The sequence below is a fragment of the Oncorhynchus tshawytscha genome, linkage group LG04 (genome assembly GCF_018296145.1).
Source record: "Oncorhynchus tshawytscha isolate Ot180627B linkage group LG04, Otsh_v2.0, whole genome shotgun sequence".
NCBI lineage: Eukaryota > Metazoa > Chordata > Actinopteri > Salmoniformes > Salmonidae > Oncorhynchus > Oncorhynchus tshawytscha.
In genome coordinates this window covers 34,151,859-34,177,988 of record NC_056432.1, presented here as the reverse complement: position 1 = coordinate 34,177,988, position 26,130 = coordinate 34,151,859, and the positions used below count along the sequence as shown (strand labels likewise).

The 26,130-nt window shown below is 43.4% G+C and overlaps 1 protein-coding gene across 1 annotated transcript in view; it reads left to right on the top strand.

The window, feature by feature from the left end:
- LOC112249509 (solute carrier family 23 member 2-like) overlaps positions 1 to 20,262 on the top strand; it is a 30,374-nt gene extending 10,112 nt beyond the window's left edge. Inside the window, 12 exon segments of the mRNA XM_042320676.1 lie at positions 1,129 to 1,286; positions 7,573 to 7,661; positions 8,241 to 8,311; positions 8,787 to 8,968; positions 9,660 to 9,780; positions 16,760 to 16,916; positions 17,082 to 17,210; positions 17,213 to 17,228; positions 17,376 to 17,481; positions 17,661 to 17,928; positions 18,063 to 18,158; positions 18,369 to 20,262. Of these exon segments, the coding sequence (XP_042176610.1) occupies positions 1,129 to 1,286; positions 7,573 to 7,661; positions 8,241 to 8,311; positions 8,787 to 8,968; positions 9,660 to 9,780; positions 16,760 to 16,916; positions 17,082 to 17,210; positions 17,213 to 17,228; positions 17,376 to 17,481; positions 17,661 to 17,928; positions 18,063 to 18,158; positions 18,369 to 18,640 (1,665 nt within the window). The 3' untranslated portion in view covers positions 18,641 to 20,262.
- Positions 20,263 to 26,130: the final 5,868 nt, after the last annotated feature.

Genomic DNA, 26,130 nt, shown 5'->3' with positions numbered 1-26,130 from the left:
CAGCAGAATTATATTTTAGAAGTACTTATCTTACTCCAGAAATATATAATATTGGAAACGCAGAAGGTAATTAAAGTGCAATTTACCTCGCATCTGGATAAGAACCCAATAACAAAAATATGAAGAGCTGTGGTCGAGATTGAACTGGGTTTGACGGACGACTTTGAGAGTCAATGGACTAAAAGAGTTTTGATGACAAGCTATTTTGAATACATTTCCTTGGTCAAGGGGTTATGAAATGTTCATGCATGTAAAAGGGAACCAATAGTTTGATTCAATGTACATTTAATTTAATTTGGTTATTATTATATAATAATATAAATCTATGTAACAAAGTGATTTGGTCAAATGTAATGTAGTAAAAAAGCAAGTTATTTCCTTCAGAAATTGCTTGAGTAAGAGTACAACTACAGCCCACAGAGAGTCACTAGAAAAGTACTAGTTCCTCAAAATATATCATGGGCAGTAGTGGGCCGGATTCGAATCCATGCCTACTCTGGCGTGTGTGTGCCATTGTCAGCAGCTGTACACACTGGACCACAAAGACACTGAGATAATCATGAATTTAGTTAGCCTATTGCTTGCCCCACCTGCCCTGAATGACGTGTCGCCACTGGTTTTTATGCAGTTGACTGTCTGATTATATGTGTAATATGCAAATAATGACAACTGCCTTGTGTCCTCAGAGATATTCTATTACCTAGGCTGCAACTGCATAACATGGCTTCCTCTCCTTGTCTCCTCTCCTTTATCTGCACTGATGTGAAATACTTGGAGAGGTGAAAGGTAATGCCTGATTGGGATCCTCCCTATTGCTTTAACCTGTCCTTTGTTACCAGTGCAGATGAACAAGAGGAGACAAAAAGTGGAAGCCACTTCAGACAATGTTCAGATGCAGCCATGCCCAGATCAAAAAATGCCATCTCACTGCTTATTCAAGTGTCCTCCTATTTCCCCTTCTATAACCCATATGATGTAACATAGTCTCCCCACTTCTGATGTAACTAAGCCCCTCCCCTTCACACTGATGCTTATAAAACATACTCTTATGAAAGTTGATGCTCTGCTTCACTGTCGCACGCACACACACACACTTTCACAATTTAACCCTCTCTTCTCTCACTCTAGCACTACCTGACATGTTTCAGTGGTACCATTGCGGTGCCATTCCTGCTAGCTGAAGCCATGTGTGTAGGGTTTGACCAGTGGGCTACCAGTCAGCTCATAGGAACTATCTTCTTCTGTGTGGGAATCACCACCCTGCTACAGACGACACTGGGCTGCAGGTACACACACACACACACACACACACACACACACACACACACACACACACACACACACACACACACACACTCACACACACACACACACACACACACACACAGTGATGGGTTTAGGGCATATGCAGGCACCAAGGGAAACTGTAGGCCAGTGTTGTGGCTACAGGCCTATGTCCATAATACTCTAGAATACTCTGCTATTGGTCTTCTCTCCTGCACTTTCCCCTTTACTGCTTGTAAAATATTTTACACCCCTCTCTCTTTCTCTAGTGTTCTCTCCATCTCCTCTCTCTCCTTATACCCTCTGCCTCTCACCCCCTACTCTCTCCTCTGTCCTCGCTCTCCCTCCAAGTACCATGTTGGCATAATAGACAGTGAAGAGACTGTGAAAAGTCACTCCTCCATCCTTTCTCTTCCTCTGTTCCTCTTTATCCCTCTATCGTGTGTGTGTGTGTGTCAAATGTTATTGATCACATACACATTTAGCAGGTGTTATTGCGGGTGTAGCAAAATGTGTGTCCGGGGGGTTCCTCCAAACTGGCACCATATTCTGCCGGCTCTGGTCAAACGTAGTGCACTATGATATAGGGAGCCATTTGGGTTGTCAGCCTGAGTATGTCATGAATGTTTGGTGTCAACAGTAAACCAAACTGTGGGAGAAGATATCCTTAGCTTTACATTCTACACAATGTGGTTAGCGTTAGGGGTATGTTTAGGGCTACATGGTGAGGAGCATTGACTGAATGGACAAACAAGCACTCCATTTTTTTTTCTTCTCTCTCTCTTCCACCTCTCCCTCTACAGGAAACACTCAATCCTTTTCTTTTTCTCTCCTTTTCGTTCCCTCTTTCTTTTTCAGTTCTTCCTCTCCTCACTGTGGTTAGAGGTTCAAATTTGACTCCGTGAGTCAGTGTGACCTGAGATGCCCTTCTGTTCTCTCCTCTCTGTCTCTCCCTCCCCTTGCCCACTCTCTCGCTCACTCTAGAAATATGATATCCTTTAGAAATACCACAGCCAGGTTTCATCATTGTTGCCATGGTTATTATCGCTACCACACGTGAATGTGTTGCTAGATGCCATGTCACGTCATGGTAATCTGTTTCTAATTGTGTTTGCACGTCTCAGTCTCATGGCCAAGACACAGCAGCACTGACAGAAAATCACTGCACACACACACTGGACACACACGCTGGACACACAGAAAGTACTCCGCTAGTCTCATGGCCTTGAGTGATTCCTGTGTGAAACGAGAGAATTAAGCAGTATTTTACTGTTTCAGCGGCTACAGTGTCTAATAGTCAGGCTACAGCCCTGAAAAGAACTGGACATACACTCACAGACCAGTGGTATGGCAGACCTCTGTCTGCCTGGCTCTCACACACTCCTCTCAGCTCAAGGAGAAACCAGGCGTTCAGCCACATAGGACTGCTGTGAAAAATGGGTTGATGTAATTTAAGCTGTGTCCAACTGAACCCTTCAACCGAAGAACCATAAATGTGGGCCAAAGAGCTCTATTTTCATGTCATCTGACCATAGCACCGCCTGGAGTTTGATAAACGCCATTGGCACTTGGATTGGAACCGGTTCTACGGTCAGATAACATTAAAACATAGCTATAAGGCCATGCACACCAGTGGTGGGTTTGGCGTTGAAAAAAAATAATATGCAGAAAACTACCTCATACTTATGGTAAAATATAATTTACATTTTGAGCATGCAATATAGCACAGTATTTACTTTAGTCTTTTTTGCTCATCTTTATCAAGGGTATCAATAATTATGGACCTGACTCTCCTGTCTTTAGTCCTGCAGTTAGGACTGATTACACAGCACTTGCATACACAGAGGATTAACCTATACATAGCGATTGTGCACCATAGAGGGCTGCGATTTCCGACAGATAACTTAGGGATAAATATTTTTTGTTGTCCTGCAGATTGTTTGGAAAAAGTTGTCTTTCTGCTTCATACGTGTTAGCCTACCTATTGTAATAAAAGCACATTTGCTGCTGCATTCACACAATCCGAATTTGCTGCTTCTAGTTAAGTTGCCTGTCTAGAAATCAGAGTAGGGAACACCAACTAAAAGTGTTAACCATCTACCAAGACAATTGGAGAACTTGGCCAGCCACTCTTAAATAGCACGTGGGCAAGCAAAGGTGAAAGACCTTCCCACTAACGAGATGGCAACCAGCACAGGTGTAACACATACAGACTAAGGAGGTGACACCAATCGGTGTGCCCCATGCACTAACGAGCTACATGTGCTAAAGTCCAACCTAAAACAAAAACTGTAACAACATAGAAATAAAGTTGTGTTTGCAAAGTATTTCAAGAAACTGGAAAACATATCAAGCAAGTATTTTTATGTTTCACAAGTATTATCAGAGTAACTGTTTTGTACAGATAATTATCAGACTCAAGTTACAAATGCTGGTAAACACTCAAATATATTTTGTTTACATTTATGCCCTGGGCCTTTACTAATCCTGTATTAGCAGACCGATATAGACATATTCAGCGCCAGCAATCAAGATGTTTTTCTACATGTAACAATGTGCAGGGCTCTAGCTGTGCCACTAGAAATTCTGGTTCGAGTCCAGGCTCTGTCGCAGCCGGTCGCGACCGGGAGACGCATGAGGCAGCGCATAATTGTCCCAGTGTCGTCCGGGTTATGGAGGGTTTGGCTGGCATGGATATTCTTGTCCCATCGCGCACTAGCGACTCCTGTGGCGGGCCGGGCGCAATGCACGCTGACACGGTCGCCAGGTGTTTCCTCCGACTCGTTGGTGCGACTGGCTTCCGGGTTAAGCGGGCATTGTGTCAAGAAGCAGTGCGGCTTGGCTCTCGACCTTCCCCTCTCCCGAGTCCATACGGCAGTTGCAGCGATAGGGACAAGACTGTAACTACCAATTGGGGAGAAAAAGGGCTAATAAAAAATTCAAATAAACTTCCTTCACCACAGATCAGCGAAGCGAAAAAAGTATGTTTACTCTGACTTCTGCAGAGTCCGCCTCACAGTAAATGCTGTATGGCCACAGCAGACGTTGGAGTGACCATGTATAGCCTATAAGTTGCTTTGGATAAAAGCGTCTCCTAAATGCCATTTATTTTATTGTTATTATTATATTCATAGAGTGGGCTCTATAGCCTATGCATAGGTGGAGAAGAACTGGGCAATTATCTTTCCAAGGAAATGTACTAAATACATATGATTAGGCTATAGTTTACTACATTGACATTAATATTGATAAATACCTAGACATAAATATTGATCACCCGTATTGTCTCCGTCTGAACATCATCCCACTCCTATAAAACAAAGCTCAAGAGAATATGCAAGTATCTCCAACTCTGCTATATTAAAACTACGTCTAGCCTATTGGCTGATTATATCTGGGTAATACCGATAGTCTAATATAATGGTTCACGTGAGATTCAGTGTTAATTTATGTATTTCTTAGGTTATATTTGCCCATTTTGATATTGCCTATGCGCCTAAAATTGCGGTACTGCTTTTGGTTTCGCGACCAATTCTTGTTGTAGTGAGAGTCGGCGGGTGCGGTATGAAAGCTGCGGGAGCGGTATAAATAAATCCGTCCCGCGCAGACCTCTAATGCCCCGATCAGTTTTAAAAAAACAACTTCTGTGCCATGTAATGAACATTATCACAGGCTGCGAGAACTCAAAGAAGCATTTGAGAAGTTGTTAGTGAGAGCTGTTCTCTGCTTCATTGTATATCTCTCACAACACAATCTGTAGCCAACTGATCAAACGTCAATATGACGTCCATCTTTTCACTAATGACTGTCATTTCTGTGTCACAAATCACAGCTATCTGTGTCAACTCTGCAACATGGAGAGGGCGGGAGTGGAGGGGAGGGAGGGAGGGGGGCTGAGGTTGAGGGCTGAAGAGATGGATAAGAGGCGACAAAGGCAGGGCGGAAGGGAGGCAAAGAGAAATGGAGAGTGAGTGGTGAGGAGTGCTAGTGGCTGTGTTTGAGTCACAGTATCCAGTGAGGTCAGATCAGTGAGCACACACACTGTTCTAGGAAAGGTGACTTGTTTGTGTGTGTGCTGACATGTGCCCCTACCAGTGTATTTCTAAAGTGTTTCTGTCTGAGTGTAGCGCTGATGTGTGTGTGTTTGCGTGTCAGTGTGTGCACAGCTGGTCCCACCTGGGGACAACATGTGACCCTCTGAAGTAGATGAGTGCTGCTGGGTAAATTGGTGTCTGTGTTTGTCACGATCTCTCCCCCTTTCTCTCTTGTTCTCTCTCTCTCTCCATCTGTCTCACTCCCCCCACACACACACACACACACACACACGTCAGTGACGATGACACTCAAATGGCCTACTTTCAGTCTAATCTACTATATACTGAGCAAAAATATAAACGGAACAGGCAAATATTTCATATAAGTTCATATAAGGAAATCAGTCAATTGAAATAAATGTATTGGTTCCTAATATATGGATGTCACATGACTGAGAATACAGATAATCATCTGTTGGTCACAGATACCTTTAAAAAAAATAAAGGTAGGGGTGTGAATCAGTAAAGCAGTCCGTACTGGGTGTGATCACCATTTGCCTCATGCAGCATGACACATCTCCTTCGCATAGAGTTTATCAGACTATTGATTGTGGCCTGAGGAATGTTGTCCCACTCCTCTTCAATGGCTGTGCAAAGTTGCTGGATATTGACAAGAACTGGAAAACACTGTTGTACATGTCGATACAAAGCTTCCCAAACATGCTCAGTGGTCAACATGTCTATGAGTATGCAGGCCATGGAAGAACTGGGACATTTTCAGCTTCTAGGAATTGTGTGCAGATCATGGGGACGTGCGTTATCATGCTTAAACGTGAGACGATGGCAGCAGATGAATGACACAACAATGGGGCTTAGGATCTCATCACGGTGTCTCCATGCATTCAAATTAACATCAATAAAATGCAAATGTGTTTGTTGTCCGTAGCTTATGCCTGCCCTCACAATGTTGACGTCAGCAAGCTGCTCGCTCACATGACGCCATACTCTAAAACGACATTGGAGGCAGCTTATGGTAGAGAAATTAACATTCAATTCTCTGGCAACCGCTCTGGTGGGCATTCCTGCAGTCGTCATGCCAGTTGGACGCTCCCACAAAACTTTTGACATCTGTGGTATTGTGTTGTGTGACAAAACTTCACATTTTAAAGTGGCCCTTTATTGTCCCCAGCACACGGTGCACCTGTGTAATGATCATGCTGTTTTAATCAGCTTCTTGATATGCCACACCTGTCTGGTGGATGGATTATTTTGGCAAAGGACAAATGGTTACTAACAGGGATGTAACCAAATTTGTTCATAGAATTTGAGGGGAAAAAAAAGCTTTTTGTGCATATGGAACATTTCTGGAGTCTTTTATTTCAGCTCATGAACACATGGGACCAACACTTTACATGTTGCGTTTTTATATTTTTGTTCAGTGTAATAACAATAATGTTAGTAAAGTGATAGTTAATTTGATGTATATCAAACATTCAAATACAGAGCAGCTTTTAAAGGTACTTAACAGGCAAATGTCTTTGTGTCATGACTGGTTACTAGTTGTCCTCCTATTTTTATTAATTGTTGACATAGCTAATTTCACCTGCCTTGTACATTTCCATGGATATCAGTTCCATGCTTATTCATTATTTATTGATCTCATCAATCTGGTTGTTGATTAGAGTTAATAATGATGTCCACCTGCACACTGACTGGCCAGCATTCAAATGAATGCTAATTATCAGCCACCACCTGCTCCATTCCAGCGCCACAGCTCTGTAAGTTTCCATGCTGTTGCTGTTACCTAGCCAGGGTAGACCCTGCTTCTGTGTTCACTAGTGACACCTATTGGACAGACAGGAGAACTGTTGGTTACATGACTTGAATCCACAGCCATAAGGGCTACGTAACACTGGCATATTCATCATATAACCATCATATGACAGCTGTTATCACACACACTATGATAACTGACTTTACAGTTTTCAGCAATTTTACATGTGGGTTGCAGTCACTCCTTGTCCATAAACTGCATTCAAGGAAACTACATATTTATTATTTTGATTCTAAAGCACATCTATCACTTAAACAAATATGCTTAGTGTGTGTATTAGAGGAATGTGTGTGTGTGTGCGTGTTCTAATTGAGTGAGTTGCTGGGGTGGGTGTGTGTGTGTGTGTGTGTGTGTTGTCACTTAGCTAAAAAGATAAAAGATGCTTAGTGTGTGTGTATTGGTGTGTGGTTGTCGTTCCAGACTTCCTCTGTTCCAGGCAAGTGCCTTTGCCTTCCTGGCTCCCGCCAGAGCAATCCTGTCACTAGACAAGTGGAAGTGCAACGCTACAGGTAAACACAAACACGCGTATACACATACACACACCCCACGAGTGCCTTCATTATGACCTGGTCTCACCCTCACTCTCCTGTCCACGTGAGCTGGCATCAGTAGTGCTGACTGGCACCTCAGTTGGCATCAGATGAGGTTTTCAGGTTGGCATCAGATGAGGTTTCCAGGTTCGGTGCCAGTGTGCTAATCTATAACGTCGGTGTCCTGGAAAAACCTTGTATCTCACTTTTTGTAGATTTAGATTTTATTAAATGTAAATCGATAGTAGTCATGCCCCTCCATGTTCCATGAAAGTTGCATTACTCTGGAAGTAGAACTAATAAAAGTCATACAAAACGCCTTGTGAACTAGCCTGGCTATTTGAGAACTGGTGTCAGCCAGAGTACTTGTGATCCTCCATGGTGATAGATCAGAAAACAAACCGTGACTTTTAACTTTTTTTATTTTTCCAGGACGCAGACGATAACAGAATGATAAATATGGGTTTTAAGCTTTCTTTTATGTTCTTTCTGTTTTCTTTTCTTTTCTTTTTTCTCACTCCATCTTTCTCTCTGTTACCTTCTCCGTCCCTCTGTCAGTGGTTCCTTCCATGTTCAACGAGACTGAGCTGCTCAACACTGAACACATCTGGCATCCCCGGATACAAGAGGTGAGAGAGAAGTTAAATGCGAGACGGAAGGGGACAGAGCAGGAGACGTTGGGGATATTTTATAGTATCCAATCTTTACACTGCATAGTGTACAGCGAGAGGTCTACTCCTGTGTTCTGTGTCAGTATTGTTCAAAGCCCATGTTAGATAGCACATCCCAGTGATACCCTCTGGGCCTACACTGAAACGTAGAGTAGATAGAGTTCTAAATGATGATGTTTGTTTAAACCTGTTGCTGTGACTCAGCCTTTGGCCTTGTGCGTTTGCGTGCGTGTGTGTTTGTGTGTGAGAGTGTGACAGAGGCCTTTAACTCGCATTAACCTTTTATAAGGCTTGTGTAAGCGGGTTTGGTAACCCTGTTTTGATGCGTGTGTGAGGCGGTAACTCAATCACGATGTCACAATGAATAGAATTAGAGACGAGGACATCGATAGACTATCAAGGCTGTACCAAAGTCTGTCTCTTTGCCCTCCAGATCCAGGGGGCTATCATTGTGTCATCTCTGATAGAGGTGTGTATTGGCTTCCTGGGGCTCCCTGGGCTCTTGTTGAAATACATCGGGCCCCTAACTATCACCCCGACTGTGGCTCTCATCGGCCTGTCTGGCTTCCAGGCTGCAGGGGAGAGAGCAGGGAAACACTGGGGCATCGCCATGCTGTGAGTAGTATACTGTGGCTCTAATCTCTGCTGACTGACTACTTGTATAGTCCCCTATACATTCCCAGCCCTCTATATGTTTTCCTATAGTGTCTGTTGTCTTTGTCTTGTTATGATGCATGGCAAATTTAGGTGAAAACAAGAAATCATTTTACTTTCTATCTTATCGATCTTTTGCTATAAGACTGACTCCCGCCCCACAGAGGCATCCTTAGCCAATCAATTATCATAGCAGCCCATTAAATAGCCAATCAGATTGAATTACCGGCAGACGCAGTCGCCCCTGCGGAATGGAGGTGGGAACCCTTAGTGCTCCAGACAGAGTCCTCTAGGCCTAGGTTCAGAAGGACTGTTGGTAATTGTTTGTGTCTGCTACATTGTTATTTATTTATTTAGTCTATTTCAGGAAAATCTGTCTTGCGACTCATCTCAAACAACATAACATCTGTGTTTCTTTGCTATGTAAACTTCTTTGAGTTATCAATGAATTGATTTCATTGTGTTTTTTGAGAATTACACCTTTGGATTCGGCTGTCTTTTTTTTTGCAGTCTTCAACAACGGGTTATTGGTTCTCTTGACAACTGTTCTACATATCAAAGCAGATAGAGGATGTTTGCAAGTGTGCTTAGTGCTTTTCCTTGACCCCTGACTTCTGTATTTCTTGCTCGTCCTCTCTCTCCCTCTCTCTAGCACTATATTCCTGGTGTTGTTGTTCTCTCAGTATGCGAGGAACGTACAGCTTCCTCTGCCCATCTACAAGGCTAAGAAAGGTTGGACCTCTTATAGATTACAGCTCTTCAAGATGTTCCCTGTGAGTACCCTGACACACACACACACACACACACAGAGAGAGAGAGAGATGTGCATGCACAGAGAAATACACTGGTAGGAGCATACACACCTAAATACACATCCCCTTTCCTGGAGTGTGCTTATTGATCCAGTCCATCACAGTGCCATGTGAGGTAAGATAAATGGGCACACACTCCTCCATCTCTCTCCGTCTTTTAGATACCTCTTTCCATCCTCCCATTACCTGTCAGGTCCTGCTGTTCAAATCTTATTCACCCTCCCCTGTCTCCTCCTCCCCCGTTCCTCTTAATAAGATCTGAAATGATTCAGCCCTCTGTGGTGACCCTTTGACTTTGTTTTTCCCTGTTCTGAGCTGTATATATATATCTCCCGTGTGCCTGTCTGTCTGTGGCCGTATGTGAAATTTGTTTAGCCTACTACTTACTAAAACTGCATTCTGTGTACTAATCATACTACATACTATTTATAACATACTGTTTGGTAAAAACGTATGCAGTAAGCAACAAATATCAACATACTACTCATCCATACTGAGAATGTGTCATCTAATGCGCAATCGTGCTTGTTCCTTACCATTCGTAACTTTCTGTTTTTGCATACCCAAACGGCCTACTATTTAGTATGCATGTACGGGTATTCGGACGTGGCCTGTGTGTTGTAGACCGCCTGTACCCTCCATTCTGTTGGCAAATGTGCAATCACTGGAGAATAAGCTGGACGAGCTCAGTTTGAGACTATTACATCAACAAAACATGAAGAAAAATAATATCCTATGCTTCTCGGAGTCATGGCTGAACAAGTACATGGATAATATACGGTTAGCTGGGTTTTCTGTGCATTGGCAGGAGAGAATGGTAGTGTCCAGTAAGCTCCGGGGGAGGGGTGTGTCTCTTTGTTAACAACAGCTGGTGCGCAATGTCTTATATTAAGGAAGGCTCAAGGTTCTGCTCGCTTGTTAGAATATCTCATGATAAACTGTAGACAACTATTTAACACAAGTTTTCATCTATATCTTTCGTAGTTTATTTACCACCACAAACCGATGCTGACACTAAGACCGCACTCAACTAGCTGTATAGGGCCATAAACAAACAAGAAAATGCTCATACAGAGGCGGCGTTCCTAGTGGCCGGGGATTTCAATGCAGGAAAACTCAAATCAGTTTTATCTCATTTCTACCAGCATGTCACCTGTGCAACTAGAGGGAAAACAATTCTAGATCAGCTATACTCCACACACAGAGGCGAATACAAAGCTCTCCCTACATTTGATGTCTGACCATAACTCTATCCTCTTGATTCCTGCTTACAAGCAAAAACTCAAAAAGGAGGAATCAATGACTCACTCAATACGCAAGTGGTCTGATGAAGCGGATGCTAAGCTACAGGACTTTCGCTATTGAGGAGTTTAACACATCAGTCACTAGCTTCATAAATAAGTGCATCGATTACGTTGTCCCCACAGTGACCATACGTACGTGCATATCCCAACCAGAAGCCTTGGATTATAGGCAACATCCGCACTGAGCCAAAGACTAGAGTTGACGCTTTCAAGGAGTGGGCAGCCCAGCAATGCAAGCCTACCAGACAGGCTAAATATTTATATGCTAACTTCAAGGCAAGCAAAACAGAACAATGTGTAAGAGCACCAGCTGTTCTGGATGACTATGTGATAACTCTCTCCGTAGCCGCTGTGAGTGAGCCCTTTAAAAAGGTTAACATTCGCGAGGCCTCAGGGCCAGATGGATTATCAGGACGCTTACTCAGAGCATGTGCTGACCAGCTGGCAATTGTCTTCACTGACATTTTCAACCTCTCCCTGACCCTGTCTGTAATACAGTGCATTCCGAAGGTATTCAACCCCTTAACTCTTTCCACATTTTGCTACGTTACAGCCTTATTCTAAAAAATAATTAAATTGTTGATCCCCCTTATCAATCTACACACAATACCCAATAATGATGAAGCAAAAACAGGTTTCTATAAATTAACAAAAGTATATTAAAAATAAAACACAGAACTATCACATTTACATAATTATTCAGACACTTTACTCAGTACTTTGTTGAAGCACCTTTGGCAATGATTACAGCCTCGGTTCTTCTTGGGTATGATATGATACTACAAGCTTGGCACACCTATATTTGGAGTTTCTCCCATTCTTCTCTACAGATCCTCTCAAGCTATGTCAGGTTGGATGGGGAGCATTGCCGCACAGCTATTTTCAGGTCTCTCCAGAGATGTTCGATTGTGTTCAAGTCCGTGCTCTGGCTGGGCCACTCAAGGACATTCAGAGACTTGTCCCGAAGCCACTCCTGCATTGTCTTGGTTGTGTGCTTAGGGTTGTTGTCCTGTTGGAAGGTGAATCTTAACCCTAGTCTGAGGTCCTGAGCACTTTGGAGCAGGTTTTCATCAAGAATCGCTTGCTCTGTGCTTCTTTCCCTCTATCCTGACTAGTCTCGCAGTCCATGCTGCTGAAAAACAACTCCACAGCATGATGCTGCTACTACCATGCTGCACCAGGCCAAATAGTTTCATCTTGGTTTCATCAGACCAGAGAATCTTCTTTCTCATGGTCTGAGAGTCTTTAGGTGCCTTTTGGCAAACTCCAAGAGGGCTGTATGTGCCTTTTACTGAGGAATGGCTTCCGTCTGGCCACTCAACCATAAAGGCCTGATTGGTGGGATTCTGCAGAGATGGTTGTCTTTCTGGAAGGTTCTCTCATCTCCACAGAGGCACTCTGGAGCTCTGTCAGAGTGACCATCGGGTTCTTGCTCACCTCCCTGACCAAGGCCCTTTTCCCCGATTGCTCAGTTTGGCCGGGAGACCAGCTCTAGGAAGAGTCTGGGTGGTTCCAAACTTCTTCCATTTAAGAATGATGGAGGCCACTGTGTTCTTGGTGACCTTCAATGCTGCAGACATTTTTTCGTACCCTTCCTCAGATCTGTGCCTTGACACAATCCTGTCTCGGATCTCTATAGAAAATCCCTTCAACCTCATGGCTTGGTTTTTTTCTCTGACATGCACTGTCAACTGCCTTTGCAAATCATGTGCAATCAATTTATTTCACCACAGGTGGTCTCCAATCAAGTTGTAGAAACATCTCAAGGATGATCGATGGAAACAGGATGCACCCAAGCTAAAATCCGAGTCTCATAGCAAAGGGTCAGAATACTTACAGTACCAGTCAAAACATTGGACACACCTACAGTGGGAGAACAAGTATTTGATACACTGCAGGTTTTCCTACTTACAAAGCATGTAGAGGTCTGTAATTTTTATCATAGGTACACTTCAACTGTGAGAAACAAAAATCCAGAAAATCACATTGTATGATTTTTAAGTAATTAATTTGCATTTTATTGCATGACATAAGTATTTGATACATCAGAAAAGCAGAACTTAATATTTGGTACAGAAACCTTTGTTTACAATTACAGAGATCATACGTTTCCTGTAGTTCTTGACCAGGTTTGCACACACTGCAGCAGGGATTTTGGCCCACTCCTCCATACAGACCTTCTCCAGATCCTTCAGGTTTCGGGGCTGTCGCTGGGCAATACGGACTTTCAGCTCCCTCCAGAGATTTTCTATTGGGTTCAGGTCTGGAGACTGGCTAGGCCACTCCAGGACCTTGAGATGCTTCTTACGGAGCCACTCCTTAGTTGCCCTGGCTGTGTGTTTTGGGTCGTTGTTGTGGGTGGGTCTTCCAGCATGACCCATCTTCAATGCTCTTACTGAGGGAAGGAGGTTGTTGGCCAAGATCTCGCGATACATGGCCCCATCCATCCTCCCCTCAATACGGTGCAGTCGTCCTGTCCCCTTTGCAGAAAAGCATCCCCAAAGAATGATGTTTCCACCTCCATGCTTCACAGTTGGGATGGTGTTCTTGGGGTTGTACTCATCCTTCTTCTTCCTCCAAACACGGCGAGTGGAGTTTAGACCAAAAAGCTCTATTTTTGTCTCAACAGACCACATGACCTTCTCCCATTCCTCCTCTGGATGATCCAGATGGTCATTGGCAAACCTCAGACGGGCCTGGACATGCGCTGGCTTGAGCAGGGGGACGTTGCGTGCTCTGCAGGATTTTAATCCATGACGGCGTAGTGTGTTACTAATGATTTTCTTTGAGACTGTGGTCCCAGCTCTCTTCAGGTCATTGACCAGGTCCTGCTGTGTAGGTCTGGGCTGATCTCTCACTTTCCTCATGATCATTGATGCCCCACGAGGTGAGATCTTGCATGGAGCCCCAGACCGAGGGTGATTTTCCGTCATCTTGAACTTCTTCCATTTTCTAATAATTGCGCCAACAGTTGTTGCCTTCTCACCAAGCTGCTTGTCTATTGTCCTGTAGCCCATCCCAGCCTTGTGCAGGTCTACAATTTTATCCCTGATGTCCTTACACAGCTCTCTGTTCTTGGCTATTGTGGAGAGGTTGGAGTCTGTTTGATTGAGTGTGTGGACAGGTGTCTTTTATACAGGTAACGAGTTCAAACAGGTGCAGTTAATAGAGGTAATGAGTGGAGAACAGGAGGGCTTCTAAAAGAAAAACTAACAGGTCTGTGAGAGCCGGAATTCTTACTGGTTGGTAGGTGATCAAATGTCATGTCTTATGTCATGCAATAAAATGCAAATTAATTACTTAAAAATCATACAATGTGATTTTCTGGATTTTGTTTTAGATTCCGTCTCTCACAGTTGAAGTGTACCTATGATAAAAATTACAGACCTCTACATGCTTTGTAAGAAGGAAAACCTGCAAAATCGGCAGTGTATCAAATACTTGTTCTCCCCACTGTACTTATTCAAGGGATTTTCTTTATTTTTACTATTTTCTACGTTGTAGAATAATATTGAATACATAAACTATGAAATAACACATGTGGAATCATGTAGTAACCAAAAAGGTTTTAAGCAAATCAAAATATATTTTATATTCTTCAAAGAAGCCACCCATTGCCACCCTTTGCCACGATGACAGCTTTTGCACACTCTTGGCATTCTCTCAACCAGCTTCACCTTGAATGCTTTTCCAAAAGTCAGCACACAAAAAAATATGATTTCATCCTTTTTAGAAAAAGACTGTAATGTGGAAAAAGTCAAGGGGTCTTAATAATTTCCGAATGCACTGTACCTACTTGTTTCAAGCAGATCATGTGCCCAAGGACACAAAAGTAACCTCTCTAAATGGTTACCATCCTGAAATGCTTTGAAAGGCTGGTCATGGTTCACATCAACACCATCTTTCCAGACACCTTGGACCCACTCCAATTTGCATAACACCCCAACAGATCCACAGATGACACCATCTTTATTGCATTCCACACTACCCTTTTCCACCTGGACAAAAGGAACACCTATGTGAAAATGCTATTCATTGACTACAGCTCAGCGTTCAACACCATAGTGCCCTCCAAGCTCATCACTAAGCTAAGGACCCTGGGACTGAACACCTCCCTCTGCAACTGGATCCTGGACTTCCTGACAGTCGCCCCCAGGTGGTGGAAGTAGGAAATAACACATCCGCCAAGCTGACGCTCAACACGCGGGTCCTTCGGGGGTGCATGATAGTCCCCTACTGAACTCCCTGTTCAGCCACGCAAGACTCCAACACCATCATTAAGTTGGACGACAATGAGACAGCCTATAGGGAGGAGTTCAGAGACCTGCCAGTGTGGTGTCAGGACAACAACCTCTCCCTCAATGTGAGCAAGACAAAGGAGCTGATCATGGACTACATGAAACGGAGGGCCAAGCACGCCCCCATCCCCATCGACGGGGCTATAGTGGAGCAGATCGAGAGCTTCAAGTTCCTCAGTGTCCACATCATTAAGGAGCTGTCATGGTCCAACCACACCAACACAGTCATGAAGAGGGCACGACAACACCTGAAAAATATTTGGCATGGGTCCTCAGCTGAAAAGATTTGGCATGGGTCCTCAGATCCTCAAAAGGTTCTACAGCTGCACCATTGAGAGCATCCTGACTGGTTGCACTGGTTGCAACTGCTCGGTCTCCGACCGCAAGGCACTTCAGAGTGTAGTGTGTAGGTCCAGTGCATCACTGGGGCCAAGCTTCCTGCCATCCAGGACCTCTATACCAGGCAGTGTCAGAGGAAGGCCAAAAAAATGTTAAGACTCCAGCCACCCTTGTCATACTGTTCTCTCTGCGACCGCACGGCAAGCAGTACCGGAGCGCCAGGTCGAGGTCCAAGAGGCTTCTAAACAGTTTCTATCCCCAAGCCGTAAGACTCCTGAACACCTAATCAAATGGCTACCCAGACTATTTGCACCCCCCCCCCCCTCTCTCTTTTTACACCGCTGCTACTCTCTGTTGTTTTCATCTATAGCATAGTCACTATAATAACTCTACCTACATTTAAATATTACCTCAACTTAATGGTGCCCCCGCACATTGACTCTATACCGGCACCCCCCTGTATATAGTCTCATATTGTTATTTTACTGCTGCTCTTTAATTACTTGTTACTTTATTTCTTATTCTTATCCAGTTTTTATTTATTTTTAACTGCATTGTTGGTTCGGGGCTCGTAAGTAAGCATTTCCCTGTACGGTCTACACACCTGCTCTATGCGGTCCATGTGACTAATACATTTTATTTTATTTGCTCTGTGCCCCCTGCTGGTCATTTGATGTCATGATAGCTCATATATCTGCTGCTCCAGTAGACAGACGCTTGTATTGGTGACTCCACTCTAATAAAGTTCTCTTCATCACTCTCTCTCCCTGTCTGATTAAAAGTTCCGCTCTTTATCAATCTGCTCTTTACAGTTTGAACTGGTGACCTCACAACTCCCATATTGAAAAAAAGTAATCATCACTCTCTGTTTAAAGGGCATTCTATAGAAGTTCTGCAGTTTTATTGTGGTGTTCTTCACTGTAACTCAACAGGACATACTGTAATTCTCTGTGTGTTTTGAGGGTCATGTTTGACCCTTAGTGTTTCTGCCTTCCTCAGATCATCATGGCCATCCTGGTGTCATGGCTGATTTGTTTTATCTTTACCGTAACCAATGTTTTCCCACCGGAGAAAGACAAGTACGGTTACTACGCCCGCACCGACGCACGCCAGGGGATACTGGCAGCCGCACCCTGGTTCAAGATCCCCTACCCTTGTGAGTTACCACTCCTTATGGTGTTCAACCCACCCCTAGCTAAGCCCAAATTCTGAATGAGAGCATCCAATAGCTTCGTAGGTTCCTCAAATCTAGAATGTTTTGGAGTTGTTTGTTCCACATCAGTGTGTCGATGTTGGGTTTGTGTTTTTTTTTTACCCATAGTTCAGTGGGGTGTTCCTACGGTGACAGCGGCGGGGGTGATTGGTATGTTCAGTGCCGTGGTCGCCAGCATCATTGAGTCAATTGGAGACTACTACGCCTGTGCCCGCCTCTCCTGTGCCCCCCCACCCCCATTCACGCCATCAACAGGTACTTGACCTTGCTTGCATAGCTCCTTGCCTAATGCACCTCATAGAATATGCTTACCTCACACAGACACAATGGTTTGAATCATGAATTGACATCCGTCTCTCGCTCACTCTCTCCCTCTTTCTTTCTGTTTTTCTCTCTTTGTAGGGGTATATTTATGGAAGGTCTCTCCTGCGTGTTGGATGGGCTGATGGGGACAGGAAACGGCTCTACTTCCTCCAGTCCTAATATAGGCGTGCTAGGCATCACTAAGGTAACCATCACACCCTTCAATACACAGAGTCCTACTACAAGTTCTATTCAAATATTAAATATTTGTTTTAATTAGCTAGTAGTCTGCTTGGATTTAATTTGCTCTGTAGAGTGGGACTATTTTATTCTTCCTGCTTCTTCGCTTTCTTACTCCCTGCTGCTCTCTGATTGGTCCTCCAGGTGGGCAGCCGGCGTGTGATCCAATACGGTGCTGCTATGATGCTACTGCTAGGGCTGGTGGGTAAATTCAGCGCATTGTTCGCCTCCCTGCCTGACCCTGTCTTGGGGGCGCTGTTCTGTACCCTGTTTGGGATGATTACAGCTGTGGGACTGTCCAACCTGCAGTTTGTAGACCTCAACTCCTCCAGGAACCTTTTTGTTCTGGGCTTCTCCATTTTCTTTGGCCTGGTGCTGCCCAGCTACCTCAAACAGAACCCTCTGGTCACTGGTGAGTAGAGGACAAGTGGACTACAGATTTAGCTCATTGGCCTACTCCTTCAGTGTTTACACATCTAAAAGGACTGGGTAGGTCTCTGAACCCTCTCTCTCGTTCTCTCTCTATCCCTCTTTTCTGTCTCTCAGGTATAGTGTCGATTGACCAGGTGTTGAACGTCCTCCTGACCACAGCCATGTTCGTAGGGGGGTCAGTGGCATTTGTGCTGGACAACACTATCCCTGGTGAGTGGACTGTACTATCCCACTATCACTGTTAGTTTAGTCTATCACACTACTACTATTAATCTACTACTGTACTCAACCATTTTGAGTGCATTTTGAGAAATGCTTGTCCTATCACAAACTGTTGCCTTCTCCAATCGCTCACCCCCTCATCCTCTGTCTTCCTCTTCTCTCTCTCTCTCTCTTTCCTCTCTCCTTTCCTCCTTTCAGGTACGCCGGAGGAGCGAGGGATCAGGAAGTTGAAGCGTGGGTTGGGACCCAGTACTGCGGAGCTGGAGGGGATGAGAACCTACGACCTCCCGTTCGGCATGGACTTCCTGCGCCGCCACACCGTCTTCCAGTACTTCCCCATCAGCCCCACCTTCAGCGGCTACCAGTGGGGCGCGATCCGCAAGGCCTGCAGACTTAGGGGGGGACGGGGTGGGGCAGGGAAGGCAGCAGAGATGGAGGGAATCACAGATCCAGGGGAGAGCGGGGTATAGCAGACTGGTAGAACCGGGCTGGAGGGAAGAGATGGAGTTTGGTACCATGGAAGGAAGGGAGGGGTGGAGGTTTTTGGGTAGCGTCAGTGCAGTGTGACATGCTCAACCCTGTCTTGTATGTATGTGTGTCTGTATAACACTGTCTATGGCCTATTCATGCTGTTGTTAGCATGTTATACCAGTGTTGTTACCAGTGTCATGAGCGTGTAATAACAGATGTCCTTATAGGGAAAGTTTCAGATGGAGTTGCAACATGCTCTTGTCTCTGCCTAGTATGTGAGTGAAAGAGCATAGGAATGCCTTAGACAGCCCATTATTGAGGTCCCTCTCTTCCCATTGCACTATTTCTTCTAGATCTTCAGTTAACACTTATTTTCTCAGTTAACCTGTCTACATCAGTCAATCTGTCTACATACATTCCAAGGGGAATGGTAAGAAAAGGTTTGTTCTCTGCTGTTTAACCAAAATACTCTGATGTATTACACTCCCAGTGGCCTCTGTGTGTGTGCGTGCATGTGTGTATGCCCACCCATGACATTGTGATGGGGTTGAGTGTGTCACTTGCGCTGGCACATTTCCTGTTTCCGGACAGAGACAGACAGACAGATGGATGGACAGTATCTCGTTTACGGCAAAAGTTTAAAGCTGAATGATTGACACCTTACAGACCCATTGAGAATCAGACGCAGCTGGTCAGTCAGCCCTGTTTAGCAAACCTACACTTCTCACGGTGGTTATGGGAAATGTAGTCTCCTGTTGAAAGGGGATTGGATGGAATTGAGGCTTTATGAAAATTCATATTAGACTAATAATTGGCCTGCACACTAAATTTACACACACACACACACAGGCAAGCACACTACCAAACACAAGCAAGGCAAGGTCATGCAGATACTGTTGATGAAAGTGGCTTGTCAAGTGGTAGACCTTAGCCATGCAAAGTGATTGTGGTGTTCGTTTTACATTATTAGAGTTTTTTGTTTACTGGAACCTGCCCCTCTATTTGGCTTCTATTACCCGTTTAAGTCAAACACACAATTAGGGCTGTTATGGTGACTGCATTATCACAACACCGGCAGTCACAAGTCATGACCGCAGTCAAATTCCACGTGACCGCTGAGTCATGGAAACTAGGCTTCTCCAAAACTGCGCTTTGATGGTCATTAATAGCCAACCAAATTTGCTAAAAGTCACTAATAGCCTTGTACTCAGCGATGTATTGTCCCTCTAATCACTCTGACATCAATGCAAATGCAATCAAAAATTAAATGAAACAATTAATGAGAGCCCTGGAATTCAGAGTTGGAATGGAATAGGATCACCTTTGTGCAGCTAGATAGAGCCAGCTCCTCATAGCTCAACCTGAACTCAAGGGTAGACGTAACATAGTAAATGTTAATACGAGACACTCCATTTAGTATGACATGTTACATTTCATATGGCATGCATTAATTTGCTGTGATAACCATACCAAACGTAACATATACTAATTACTGTCCCAGATATACGTTTACTACACAACATGACCAAAAGTATGTGGAAACCTGCTCGTCAAACATCTCATTCCAAAATCATTATTATGGAGTTTGTCCCCCCTTTGCTGCTATAACAGCCTCTACTCTTCTGGGAAGGCTTTCCACTAGATGTTGGAACATTGCTGCGGGGACTTGCTTCCATTCAACAACAAGAGCATTAGTGAGGTCGAGCACTGATGTTGGGCGATTAGGCCTGGCTCGCAGTCGGCGTTCCAATTCATCCCAAAAGTTTTCGATGGGGTTGAAGTCAGGGCTCTGTGCAGGCCAGTTAAGTTCTTCCACACTGATCTAGACATTTCTCCAGAGAACGAACAGTTATTGTGCTGACGTGGCTTCCAGAGCCAGTTTGGATCTCGATAGTGAGTGTTGCAACTGAGGACAGACATTTTTTACGCGCTTCAGCACTCGGTGGTCCCGTTCTGTGAGCTTGTGTGGCCTACCACTTCAGGGCTGAGCCGTTGTTGCTCCTAGACGTTTCCACTTCAGAATAACAGCACTTACAGTTGACCGTGTCAGCTCTAATAGGGCAGAAATTTAACAAACTGGCTTGTTCGAAAGGTGGCATCCTATGACGGTGCCACGTTGAAAGTAATTGAGCTCTTCATTAAGGCCATTCTACTGCCAATGACTGTCTATGGAGTTTGCATGGCTGTGTGCTCGATTTTAGAAAATGGGTGAACTAGCCGAATCCACTAATTTTGGAGTGTCCACATACTTTTGTATATATAGTGTATGTTAAGTCTAGTCTATGAGACCATGCTGCATAGCTGGGGTTGTATTTTTTTCCCCCGCTACAGACGGCTATACCGTTTCGGCTATATCATATTGGTTCGCTAATACAAGACTAGGAAAGGACCCAGTGCACTACATTTGTGATTGTTATATATACAGTACCAGTCAAAAGTTTGGATACCAACTCATTCAAGGGTTTTTCTTTATTTTTACTATTTTCTACATTGTAGAATAATAGTGAAGACATCAAAACTATGAAACGACACACATGGAATCATGTAGTAACCAAAAAAGTGTTAAACAAATAAAAATATGTTAGATTATTCAAAGTAGCCACCCTTTGCCTTGATGACAGCTTTGCACACTCTTACCATTCTCTCAACCATCTTCCGCTGGAATGCTTTTCCGACAGTCTTGAAGGAGTTCCCACATATGCTGAGCACTTGTTGGCTGCTTTTCCTTCACTCTGTTGTCCAACTCATCCCAAACAATCTCAATTGGGTTAAGGTTGGATGATTGTGGAGGCCAGGTCATCTGATGTAGCACTCTATCAATCTCCTTCTCGGTCAAATAGAACTTACACAGCCTGGAGGTGTGTTGGGTCATTGTCCTGTTGAAAAACAAATGATAGTCCCACTAAGCGCAAACCAGATGGGTTGGTGTATCGCTGAAGAATGCTGTGGTAGCCATGCTGATTAAGTGTGCCTTGAATTCTAAATAAATCACCGACAAGTGTCACCATCACACCACTTCCTTCATGCGTCACAGTGGGAACCACACATGCGGAGATCATCCGTTCACCTACTCTGCGTCTCATCAAGGACACAGCGTTTGGACCAAAAATCTCAAATTTGGAATTCAGACCAAAGGACAGATTTCCACCGGTCTAATGTCCATTGCTCGTGTTTCTTGGCCCAAGCAAGTCTCTTCTTATTGGTGTCCTTTAGTAGTGATTTCAGCAATTTGACCATGAAGGCCTGATTCACACAGTCTCCTCTGAATAGTTGATGTTGAGATGTCTGTTTCTTGAACTCTAAAGCATTTATTTGGCCTGCAATTTCTGAGGCTGGTAACTCTAATGAACTTATCCTCTGCCGCAGAGGTTACTGGGTATTCCTTTCCTGTGGCGGTCCTCATGACAACCAGTTTATCATAGCGCTTGATGGTTTTTGCGACTATACCTGAGACTTTAAAAGTTCTTGAAATGTTCCAGACTGACTGATCTTCATGTCTTAAAGTAATGATGGACTGTTGTTTCTCTTTGCTTATTTGAGCTCTTCTTGCCATGATATAGACTTGGTATAGACCAAATAGCCCTATCTTCTGTATACCACCCCTACCTTGTCACAACACAACTGATTGGCTCAAATGCATTAAGAAGGAAAGAAATTCCACAAATAAACTTTTAACAAGGCACACATGTTAATTGCATTCCAGGTGACTACATCATAAAGCTGGCTGGGAGAATGCCAAGTGTGCAAAGCTGTCATAAAGGCAAAGGGTGGCTTCTTTGAAGAATCTCAAATATAAAATATATTTTGATTTGTTTAACACTTTTTTGGTTACTACATGATTCCATATGTGTTATTTCACAGTTTTGATGTCTTCACTATTATTCTACAATGTAGAAAAATAGTAAATATAAGGAAAACCCTTGAATGAATGGGTGTGTCCGAACTTTAGACTGGTACTGTATATATTTTCTAAAATAAAATAATCAGATTTTTTTCACACCCTCAGCACCCCTAGGCCTATAGGCATGCATTATTTTGCAACTTTTTCAAATCATAGTTGCATGTATCATGTAGCCTAGCCCATAGATAATATGTTTTGAGAAGGTTTGTCTCACAACTAAAGTGGCCAAATAACTCTATAGCATAGCCTATAGCCCTTGGATCCCTGGGGCTGGGTTGGAGAGCCCATAGCCTACAGACACTATAGTGAAACATGTATTCTTATAAGCCCAGTCATCGTGTGTGAAAGCAGAGTTTGCTATTCGAGTGCAGGCTTCGTATTACATGTTGATTTCTTTTGGGGGACATTCATTTCAAAATAATTCCACACATTTATCATATGTGAAAGACCAGATGAAATTGAAAATAGTCTGATGGGTGAGAATATTATCAAGCGCTTGACAAATTGCGAGTGAGAGACTGATGAAGTGGGTGCAGCCTGTGCAAGAAACAGAGCAGAGCGCATTGCCTTTCATGCAACTTTTTTTCAAATCATCATTACAGCATTTGTCAGCCTTTGGTTATATGTTTGGATTTCTAATACATTCCAAGGTTTGTATCACAACTACAGTTGCATAAATAACTCTAAATGAAGCATATAGGAGGACTTGTTTCAAGTTATCACTTTGTTAACCGCTCAACACAGAATAGGGAGTGCAACACGTGTGCACTCCCTCGGACATCGTTTGGGGAAATATCCATTCTATTTTATTCACCTATGTTCAGTTGTATTCTTCATACTATGAAATAATATTAAATAATTCCACAAGAATTCTAAGCAAATGTGTGTTAAATGAACTAGTGCCACAACCATATGGCATAGCCAGATCAGGGCTGAATTTAAGGATGACTCAGAATATACTATTCTGTTCTTCTGAAATAGGCTACATCTTCATATAATTTCTTTAGACCTGCCTAAAATAGGCTATATTACATGGATTTATTCAACTTTTGAAAATATAGATGTTCCAAAGGTCCACATCAGTGGCTTGTAGACTATGCGTGGAAGCCCAGAGATGCTAAACGTGTTTATGTTAATTAAAGGTCATTTTAACGTGAACCCAGCAATTATTTGCATGGCAGTTAGGCTGACAACATTTCATGACTGCCACTGCCCTGCACACAACACATCTCCCAACAAACTGTCAATGTCCTCCACTGGACAGAGGGCCCGGTCCCAAATCAACCTCTAGTCCTGGACACTTCTCCTAGTCCCCTAGTCCTGGACACTTCTCCTAGTCCCCTAATCTTTGGACACTTCTCCTAGTCCCCTAGTCTTGGACACTTCTCCTAGCACCCTATTCCTGGACACATCTAAATGCCCTCTCATAGATCTGAAAGAACTAGAATGGATGTATGGAAATATCATGGTAACAACCCTCCTGAAGGGTTAGTTGAAGCTAGTAGGCCACCACTTTTGATTACACCTGTCTGTTTCTTTCACATCCAGGAAGGGCCATGAAGAAGAGTCTCTAGTCCATGGGTATGAGCTAGGGCTGGGGAAGAGGGCTTGATTTGGGACTGGAAATGAGGGTCAAAATCGATATGTTCACCCAGTCAGCTTGCAGGCCTTACTGTGTCAGTATTATCTTTCGCATCTAACTACCACCACCAAAAACCAGCTCTCTCATGAACGCGTACTCCCTCATCCAGCTGCTGTTATTACAACTGGAATTTCAAGGTTGACTTATAAGCTGCTTGTAAGACATTATTGAATAGTTTAACTAGTAATAACTATTTGTAAGTCATTGCTGTAAGTAAGTTGTTCATGTATTTATTAACCTGTAAGGATCTATAATCATAAATAACAAGCAACAGGCTATATACAATCTAATGGTTAACCAACTGTGTAATAATGTTCATAAGCAGTTCATAAGCAGTTCATAAGCACACTTTCAAAAGCATTCATACTTTGTTTATATATATAGGCTACAAGCGCTTTAGCACGAAGCAGAATGCACTTGGATTTCTAGTTGTGCGATCACACAATTGTTTTTTAAAATGTAGCCATTTTTTCTAACTCATTGATATCCTTAATTTTGCCAATGTATGTTGGATGCACATTTAGACTAGTGTTTGGGTAGTGTTTGTCAGCACATGCATGGGGGTATAGGTGGTTTGGCCACTGCCCAGGCCACCGCCTGAGTAAAGATCATGCTATGATTAAGGCTTATGTTCAGAGTAACACCCGTGCAGGGTTTGCAGAGGAAGGAAGAGGAGAGACGCTCCACAGATTTAGCTAGGCAAATGACCAGAAAAAAAAACGTATGTACCCAGATGCCTGACTGAAAGTGAGAAATAGTGAAAGAAAAGAGAGGTGGTTTTTAAAGTGCCAATCAGATCCCTGATTTCTGTCCTGCCCTCTGCTCTGTCCTACTCTGCTACAGATGTCAGGTGGTCTACTGTTCTGTTCAAGTGAACATGTTTTGATTTACAGACACGGCACCATAACAGTATCTTCAGGTTTAAGGGTGTGTAATGGAGGGGGTATTTTAAAATGTTTATAGGAGAGGGGGAGAGGGGTTGTGGCATTATTATTATTATTATTATATTTTTTAATGGCTCACAGACTGTACAATCTTATCCTGCACCTATTAATTACTATTATTGTTACTAGAGCCATTGTTCATATTGTTGGCATTGTCCACTTATTTGTGAACAGTGTAACCCCCCTCCCCCAAATCCTCTCTCCATCCCTCATGTGTGGTAGAATGTTTCAGAAGCTGGGGTCAAGTTCATGTCAATAATTCACAACTGAGGGTGCATCAGAAATGGCACCCTATTCCCTATATTATGCACTGTACTGCATAAGGGATAGAATGTCATTTGGGACAAACTTAGTGTGATTGACATGGGGGCAGCTTTTTGGAACCTCTGCTATGTGTGTTTGCACTGGAGTGCTGTGTGTTACTGTGTGAGCTATCATCCATAGAAAACCAATGGTTGACTGTTGAGGTAGGGTTGAATTGGGACTCCTTCTGGCCAGTGTGGTTGACTATCATAAGCCTACATGAGACTTAACAACATGAATAAGATGCACAGATTCAGACTGAACCAAAATGCAAAAGAAGCACCTATCCTTTCTTCATTCTTTCTCAAACTATTTCCCTTGCTCTTCTATTTGCTGCACCAAAACAATGAGAGTGGGAGTAGTCACTGGTTCAGAAATGCAGACATTTTTAAAATGTTAAGTAACATTTCAGATTTACTTTGTTTTATCTTGTTGATTACTTTATTTAGTTATGATTAGTAAGAAAGTAATTGTTTAGTGAAATTTGAGTGCCTTATGCACAATGTCAGAAAGATATTTATCAGTTTAGAATTGACTTGTTCTGGCCCTATAATAATTTTCTGATTTTCCGTTGTTGCAGAGAGATCATAATAGTGTTAGTCTCCACAGGCAGCAGGTTGAACTGGACATGACTCCGTTAGGCCCTCGAACTAGACCTGGAGGTGTGAGGGGAAAAGGAGAACACCTTGAACATTCTGC